Source organism: Elephantulus edwardii, unplaced genomic scaffold (assembly GCF_000299155.1).
Source record: "Elephantulus edwardii isolate Elephantulus edwardi_28Jun2011 unplaced genomic scaffold, EleEdw1.0 scaffold00139, whole genome shotgun sequence".
Classification (NCBI taxonomy): Eukaryota; Metazoa; Chordata; class Mammalia; order Macroscelidea; family Macroscelididae; genus Elephantulus; species Elephantulus edwardii.
Window position 1 is genome coordinate 8,565,411 of NW_006399889.1, and position 9,329 is coordinate 8,574,739.

Here is a 9,329-nt window from a genome sequence, read left to right on the forward strand (position 1 = left end):
ATGGGCACTTAGGTTGTTTCCAACTCCTTGATATTGTGCACAAAGCTGCAGTAAACATGGGTGTGCATATATCTGTTTGTATGTCAGTTATGGTTTCTTTGGGGTATATTTCCAGTAGTCAAATTGCTGGATCAAAGGGTATCTCTATTTGTAACTTTTTGAGAAAGTGCCTTACCGCCTTCTACGGTGGTTGCACCGATTTGACACTTAAGTACAAGTTGATTTAATGTGGTGAGTAGAGAAATAGGAAATGCATATTAGTGTTTATATTCTCAAAGTAAGAGTTATTTTAAGAACTAGCACTTGTGGGATTATTTGCATTGTAAATGCAATTGCCATTTTTTCTTTTTTTATGGAATACCATTTTATTTGGAAAAAAAAGAACTGATTATGGTTCTTTAAACTTGGGTATTTGACATATATTTTTTGTGAACAAAGTGGAGCGCTCTCTCATTTAAAGGAAAACAACTAACAGTATTTGCTGCCAATGATAAAATTCAAGCTTTAAAGCAAGAAAATTCTAATTTAGAAAACATGAAATCTAGCTCTGTGAGCTTGGCAGCTTCTCAGCAGTTAACTGCTTGCTCTCATGAGATTGGTGATGCTAATGAATATGATTACATGAGCATGGCTACTCATAGGCTATTTCTTATCAACCATTACCTGCTCCCTCATTCTTTTGAAGTTTCTTCATCTCCAGCCTCCTAACTCTATCTCTAACACCATTGTTTCCAAATAATCAATGAATGTCATTATAAAGCAAGCATTGAGTGAGGAACCAATCAACATTCAAGACAGACTAATAGAATGGAATGTAACAATTTAAAAAAAGTCACTGATAGGGCATTAGAATCTGCATGATAAGTTATCTTTAAGAAATTGCCACTTGTGTTTGCTGTAGTATGAAGAACAATAAACAGAACTATATGAAAGAAAGCTGTTTAAAATATTTTTCCTTTTCTCAGTCACCTACCTGTAGGAGGCTGGATAGCCTTCATATATGTCAACTAAAACAATATATAATAGATTGAATGTCAAAGCCGATAGAAGAATCCAAATGTATTTGATGAAGTCAGACATTAGAGATACTTGTAAAACATATAGTTCTTTTTATAAAATAAGTAATTTATGTTAACATGCAAAAATTATATTGCTATTTTAATTAATGGAATAATTTCAAAGGTTTCAGCTTCAATTTCTAGTTGTTATGGTTGTTGTATACCATCAAGTTGAGACGCTCCAGTGGGTTTTCAGATGCAGTTAATCACACAGGAGGAGAACGCCTATCCTTTTCCCACAGAGCAGCTAGTGGATTCAAATCTCATGCCTTTGGGATCGACCGCAACACAGTTTCTTAATCTAGGCCACCAGATAAATTGAATATTTTCAGATGTTTCAGTTTCAATTTCTAATATACACATTAAATACAATTTCCACAAACAATGATTTTTTAAGTGTAAAGGGGTCCCAAAACAAAGTGTGAGAACCAAGCACTTAGGGGGAAAATACACTCGGAAAAAATTTCATACTCATAATGTTTTATAAAGCTTCACCTGACCCCCGAGACTATGGCTATTAGTCTTGCTTTAACTAGAACAAAACTCACCCCTTTAACCACAGAAGATCAAAAGAACAGCCAGCGTTTGCCCATGGAGAAAACAGAAAAGGGTAGAAAGGTTAATGGAAACAACAGTAATAAGGAGGCAGTGGGGAGACTGAAATGATATTCTAGATACTGCAGTTAATGTCGTAAAACAAAATGTATGTGAATAGTTGAATGTTTAACCAACTTGCTTTGCTAACTTTCATTCAAACAATGAGGAATAGGGGGAGAAATTTTGCCAACTGAAATATATGTAAACATGTTAACTTTGCAGATACTCATTTTTTCCCTCTTAAGTCTATTAGAAACTTCAGTATGCAATAGATTAAAAGGCACCAGAGAAAGGAATGAATCTACTTGGTAGTTAACCTGAGTGCAGATCTTTCTCTGTTAAAAAATCCCGTCTTTTACAGGTTTTACAAAGGTTAATAAAATCTCGGGGGAAATCTCAAGCTAAACACCTCAATGTGCAGATGGTAGCGGCTGATAAGCTGGCGCAGTGTCCTCCAGTAAGTTATTGCACCGTACAATACAATCCAGTGAAGAGATCAGACCCAGTATTACACTAACATGCACACACAAGCTCAGTAGGTTAAATCTTACTCATTTATCTATGATATTACTAATTCCAAAGAAGTGAGCTGTCCTGTCTCCCTCCAGGATCACTTGTTTTGAGCACCTGGACAAGCCAGATCACGGTCATGGCTTTCATTGCTTCTCTACCATAGTATCAATTTGTTTTGCATTGCTGACTGATAACTTTTATATTATTCCCATAACAATAATAATTATAAAATAATCACTGATCACTTTTATGAATTAAGTCCTGAGTGTTCTAAATAATTATTTGAGATGGGCAAACACTTATACTCTGAAATCAGACAAATAGCAGAAAGGAGAGAGTGGGACAAATATGACTCCCACCGGTCCCTCCGCGTCTTCCTCCCTGCCTCCCTTCCTCCCTCTTTTTCACAGTGCTGAAGGGATGGGAGGAACTCAGCCAGTCCCGGGCTGGTGTAATCGTAATGTCTCATACTCACCTGTGCAGGAACTGTTCGATGTTATCTTGGACGAGAACCAGCTGGAGGACGCCTGTGAGCACCTTGCTGACTACCTGGAGGCCTACTGGAAGGCCACCCATCCTCCAAGCAGCACTCTGCCCAATCCTCTCCTTAGCCGTACTTTAGCCCCTTCAGCTCTGCCTGTTAGCCCCACCTTGGCCTCTAATACCCAGGTAAGGGAGATCCTTTTTACAGTTCTCATAGACATTACATGGTCTGCAGTCACACCACTGGGATCCAGACCTGGTTATGAAGCTTCCCAGCCATTCTGCATATTCATTCAGTGCATGCATGGTCTGCCACATGACAGCATAAAGAGGACTCAAAAAGGACGTTAGCCCAGAAGCAGTGTTGAGAAGGCAGGAAAGGAGTGGAAGATCCCAAGGAAAGAAAACAAGGACTCAGGTGGACATGGAGAGAGGGCTAACAGATTATGGGTAATACAAGCAATACCACAGACAGGCTATAGAGAGAGGAGCTCATTTATTCTGTAGCCTTTCACCTGAAGCAGCACAGTTTAAAAAAATCGAAACAACTGTGAGATGTGTACCTGTAAGAAATAATATAAACAGAATCGACTATTGAAATATATATACTTTTATTCTGTTGTTGTTGTTAAGTGCTGTAGAGTCATAGACGACTCATAGTGACCCTTTAACGAAGATTTGAATACTTGTATAACTTTAATCATTTCTCCATGTTCATAGAGTTTCTGGAGGCAAGCTATTTCAGAAGTGGATGCCACTCCTGCTTCCAAGCTTGTTTTAATCGGGGACCCCCACCAAAGTCTTTCCACCATGGATAACCATTATCGCATTTGACTCATCAGTGTCACAGTGTTTAGCATCACAGCAACCACATAGTTACCTCTGTACAGCAAATGGACAGGGCACTGCTATACCGCTTAGAAGAATGTTTGACCAAAAATGATTAAAACCAGGCCTGAGTGCCGCAGCTTAAAATCACTCATCTTTGGCTTGGTAGCATAACTTTCTATTTACTGGGCCAACAGAACTCTCTCATTCTTGTTAAGTGCCATTGAGTCATAGATGATTCATAACGACTTTTATATAGACTCATTAAAAACAAATTCTTTAAGACAAAGATGATAAAACTTTTTATACAGTTAACAGCACAGTCTCCAGAACCAGAATTCCTGGGTGCAAAACCAGCTCCTACCTCTCACCAGTGCGCCATCCTGAGCAAGTTCTTCAACGGCTTAGTTTCCTTTGAAGAAATAATGGTAACCTGTCTCAGGGGTTGTGGTAGTCACTGAGGTAATATGTGTTTAGAAGTCCGAAGACAGTACCTACCCCGTGTTGTTGTTGTTGGGTCCCCTCGAGTCCACTGTGACTTTTGTGAACCAACAGATCTGCACCTTGCCCCCCCAGCCGCTCCTGCCTCACAATCTCTGATGTCCTTGGGCCCATTGTTACCATCACTGTGTCAGCCCATCTCATTGAGAGTCTTTCTCTCTCTCGCTGACCTTCTACCTTCCCAAGCACGATGTCTGGTTCCAAGGACTAGCCTCTCCTGACCCCCTGCCCAAGGTGAGACAAAGTTTCACTATCTTTACTGCTAAGGTGCACCCTCGTTGCACTTCCTTCAAGATAGACTTGTTCTTTGGGAACTCCACGTGGTACTTAGTCCTCTTCACCAACCCTACCATCCCAAGGCATCGGTTCTCCTTTGAGCTTGCTCATTAATTGAACAACTAACTTTCAGATACACAAAAGCAATCGACAGTGTCATGGCTTGCATCAGGCACACTGTATTCTTTAAACTGATATATGCTTAGTATTTTGGAGAAGTCTTTGATAGCAGGTTTGTTGTTTTGTTTTTTTCATTGCAAAACATCTTGAATTCTTGACTGCTGCTACCATGGATATTAAAATTTGCAAATCTAAGTGCAATGAAATCCTTAACATCAATCTTTTCTCCATTTATCAGGATGCTGCCACTTGATTCAAGCAAGGTTGAGGATTTTTATTTTCATGATGTCGAGTTGTAACCTATAGGGAAGGCTATAATCTTTGATCTTCTGTAGTAAGTTCTTCAAGTCTTCTTCACTTTCTGCAAGGCAAGTTCTGTCATCTGCCTTAAGACAGGTTGTTGATGAGTCTTCCTCTAATCCTGATGCCACATTCCTCTTCATATTGTCCAGCTTCTTGAATGATTTGCTCAACATACAAATTGAATAGGATTGTAAACACAAATTGAAAAGATGTAACCCTAAGACACACCTTTCCTGATTTTTAAAACATGTTGTGTTGTTCTTTTGGGACAGCTGTTTCTTAGGCTATGTATAGGTTTCACATGAGCACAACTAACTGTTCTGATATTTCAAGTCTTCTCAATCCATACTTTATTATTATCCACATAGTTAAATGCCTTTGCATAATCAATGAAACACAAGTAAACATCTGTCTGGTATTCTCTAATTTCAGCCAAGATCCATCTAACAGCAGCAATGATAGTCCTCTTCTGTGAACTCTTCTGAATCCTTGAATTCTGGCAATACCCTGTCAATGTACTGTTCCAGCCATTTTGTTTTGTTTTGTTTTTAAGATAAATTTTTTATTTTATATTGGTTTATTTACACAGTTCATATACATTATTTTCACACTGGATCTTACCCATTTCCTCTTCCGACTCCTCACTCCACCTATCAAATTGTGTGACCCTATGATTAAACACCCCCCTTACCCATCTTCACCCCTCTGCTCTTACCCTGCCCCCCCCTTGGATCCTCATACATGTTCTGCAATAATGGTCATATACAGTATTTGTCCTTATGGGACTGGGTTAGTTCACATAGCATAATGCTCTCCAGTCCGTCCCAAGTTAGATTCTAGGCATTTTAAAAAAATCATCTTCAACAAAATTTTACTTTCTGATAATACTATTCAGTAATTTCTGCAGTCTGTTGAATCATCATTTCTTTATTAAAATGGGAACAAGTATGGAACTGTTCCAATCTTTGGCCAAGTATTTATCCTATAAATTTCTTGAAATAAACTAGTGTGAGTATACAGGGCTTCACCTATTTGTTGAAACCCTTCCATTTGTATCCCATCAATTTCCACAGCCCTTCTGCCCCCCTCCAGTTCCTACAGTGTCACTTGGACTTTTTCCTTTGGTACTATAATTGGTTCTTGATCATAGACTACTTCCTGAAATGTTTAGTGTTTACCAGTTCTTTTTGGTACAGTGACTCTGTGTATTCCCTTCATCTTCTCTTAATGTTACCTATGTTGTTCCTACAAGATTTGGCCCATACAATCCTCCATATTGCTACTTGCCTATTCTTCTCTTGTGGTTTTTTAACTCCAGCTCTTTTCGCTTTTCATTACAATACTTTGCTTTGTCTTCTTGAGCTGCCCTTTGGAACCATCTATTTCTTTCTCTTCATCGTTTCTTCCATTTGTTTTCATGTCTTTACTTTCTAGTGTGAGTGTAAAAAAGCCTATTCCACACTAAATGTCAGTTAAGCATTTGATATTTTTATCATCATTATCCTTTTTGTACTCTTTCTTAATCCTTAAGCCAAAACCTACCAGCAAGGTTCAGATCTGTTGCCCCTAGAGTCACTAACATAGCTATCATATAACAACAATAACGAATTACTTTAAATCTCCTACATGTTCATTAACTGTATTTGAAACACAAAACACATATCTAAGAATTTTTCCCCTCATCTATTTAACAGCAACAACCAATCATGACTATGTACAGTGTTCTTGGCACTTAAAAATGAACAAAAATTCTAATTTATATAGGATGAACTATATAAACACCCATGGCCAATACCAGTAAAATCAGATAACAGGGCTAGGTTAGATGACACTTCAGCATTTTAGATACATAAAAGAGACTGAACTGGTGACTGGAAAAGGTAGAAGATCAGCAAAAGAAAGGAAAACCTTCAAAGACATGGATTGACAAAATGACTATATCACAATGGATTTGATCGTATCAGGGGTCTTGATGATGGCTAAGGATAAGGCAAGGTTCTGATAGCATAATCTGTGGGGAGTTGTCTGCTAACTCAGTGACATTGTCTTTCTGGCTTTTCAACTCCACCATCAGCTCCTCAGGAGAAAAATGGGCAAGCTACTCCTGTAGCAGCTTTGTAGCCTCAGAAACCTGCTGTAGGACCAGCTATGCATCAGTTCTGAGTGGATGACAGTGAATCAGTGAGTGATGTTCATTCCCTGTATTTCAAACCTGGTTCATGTCTGGGTGCTGTCCCTTCCCTGCTAGGGTTCTCACGCTGATCAGAGGACTGAGAGGTCTGCCCCTGCCCGGTCTGCTTCCCAAGCCGAAGAAGAACCCTGCCCGGAACCAGTCAAGAAATCGCAGCATCGCTCTTCCTCCTCAGCCCAACACCACAACCATCGCAGTGGTGCAAGTCGAGGCCTCTCGAGGCAAGAGACATTTGACTCAGAAACCCAGGAAAGTCGAGACTCTGCCTATGTGGAACCAAAGGAGGATTATTCCCACGAACACGCAGACCACTATGCCCCACACCGTGACCACAACCACAGAGACGAGCCCCATGGCAGCAGCGATCACAGACACAGGGAAACTCGGCATCGCACCAGGGACACAGAGCGGGAGCAGGACCACAACGAGTGCAACAAACAAAGAAGCCGTCACAAATCAAAGGATCGCTACTGTGACAAGGATGGAGAAGTAATATCCAGAAAAAGGAATGAGGCGGGGGAGTGGAGCAGGGATGTTTACATCCGCCAATGACTTTGCCCTTTTGTGGGGTTTTTTGGAAGTCTTGTATAACAGCACCCTCAAGCAAAAGCTTTGGGGCCTACATTGCAATCATATGTGATCTGTCTTGTATATTTTATATTGCTGTTGCTTGAATAGCAATAGCATGAAATAGAGTATTAATATACTATTTTTTTTCTTTTGTAAGTGCTATATGAATTAGCCTGGTACAGCTGCAGTCCTCCAGTTGTATACTGGACTTAAAAAATAAACAAGCAAAAACTGTTTTGGGTAGCTGCCACTTGAACAAAATCTGTTGCCATCTGGGTGGTGTTAGTATTTTAAGACGTGTAGTTGATGTTTTCTGATACATGGTTGGTGTATCCAGCAAGCCAGAGTCAACACAGACAAAAAGTGGAATTTGTTTATCCAGATTTTTACAGGTAGGCACCTGATTTGCATATCCATTCATTCATGGACCACTGTCTCTTGCTTGTACCTCTGGCTGACTAAATTTGGGGACAGATTCAGTCTTGCCTTACACAAAGGGGATCATAAAGTTAGAATCTATTTTCTATGTACTAGTACTGTGTACTGTATAGACAGTTTGTAAATGTTATTTCTGCAAACACCTTCTTATAATTATATATAATATTATATACATATACATATATATATATATCAGTTTGATCACACTATTTTAGAGTCTTAATGCCAAGTCAGCAGATTTGCTTTATGAATTACAGGGACTAGAAATGCCCACATTCAGGAAATTTGTAATACCATTGTCTAGACCCCTTTCTTCATTGCAGTAGAAAGTCTGTACATACTGTAAATATGCGTGATTGCTTGACTTGAAAAGATTTGATTTTTGAATGTTACACCAGCCTTGTAAGTTCATAATTTTGACCATAAATTATGGTAAAAAAATATATATAACCAAACTCCAGAAATTGTCCTAATCCATATGGTTCTCACTGATTGTGACAAACATATTCTTAGTAGCAAGTGTCTGTTCAAGTCACAGCACTGGAGTTTACAAGCTGAATTCTTTGTGTGCACGAGTGTGTATGTGTGTGTCTGTATGAACAAGTGTGTACAGGCGACTGGGGTGAAAGTGAATCTGAATGCTGAAGACTAAGGAAGAAAAGAAACTGATACCAAGTCTGTCTGGCTTTTTATTTAATTGTGCTTTGTGTTGCTTTAATGATCCATTGAGCAGTCAGGGAATGGAAATACATTTACTGCCAAAGGTAACTAGGAAAGCATTTATCTGCTGGCTCAACTTTGCTCCCAGAGAGTGAACATACAGGCAATTTTTACTGTGAGTGTTTCACTGGAAATGTATAATCTTTGTTAGAGTATTTGTTTTAGCAAGAAAGTTTACATAGATTGTGGAATTATTTCGTGGGGAAAATAAATTTTATAACTTGTCCCACTTTATTTTCTAACTTTGCCTACTGTTCCTGTTGTTTTATCTCCCAGTTACTCCACCCTTGCCCCTGGTCCTGGCAACTCCAAGAATTTTGTTGTCTGTCAAAACCCAGAAGTGCTTCTTATAACCAAAGTTTCTGCTTTTCAAAGGTAATCAGGGCAAAATGAGGTGACTTAAAGTAAGTCTTTGAACTAGTGAGGGCTTTGAAATAGTTTGAACCAGTTCAGTCATGGCTGACACACTGAAATTGAAACAGACCTGTATGTGGAAAATGTGAGTATATGAAAATGATAATTGGTTTAGGGAAAATTACAGGTTGAAGCCCTAGATGGGAAACATGGAAAAGCTATAGTGAGTTCTTTCACCTAATGAGGGAGATAAGATTATTGCTAGGGTGGTAGAGAGTGACACATATTCAAAACTATGAGGTTAGTGGCCATTTTGAGCTGGATATCACTGTTTCTGACTCTGCTGTTAAAGAGCTATGGTTGCCATGCAACATGCA

General features: G+C 39.1%; 1 protein-coding gene across 8 annotated transcripts in view; it reads left to right on the forward strand.

Moving 5' to 3' along the window:
- CACNB2 (calcium channel, voltage-dependent, beta 2 subunit) overlaps positions 1-9,008 on the forward strand; it is a 512,677-nt gene extending 503,669 nt beyond the window's left edge. For 2 of the 8 annotated variants that reach the window (XM_006894308.1, XM_006894310.1), the window contains 3 exons: positions 2,017-2,112; positions 2,652-2,837; positions 6,928-9,008. In XM_006894308.1, the coding sequence (XP_006894370.1) occupies positions 2,017-2,112; positions 2,652-2,837; positions 6,928-7,422 (777 nt within the window). In that variant the 3' untranslated portion in view covers positions 7,423-9,008. The remainder of the gene's footprint in view (positions 1-2,016; positions 2,113-2,651; positions 2,838-6,927) is intronic. The other 6 variants (XM_006894306.1, XM_006894307.1, XM_006894305.1 and 3 more) reach the window with 5 other exon arrangements.
- The last annotated feature ends 321 nt before the right edge of the window (positions 9,009-9,329 follow it).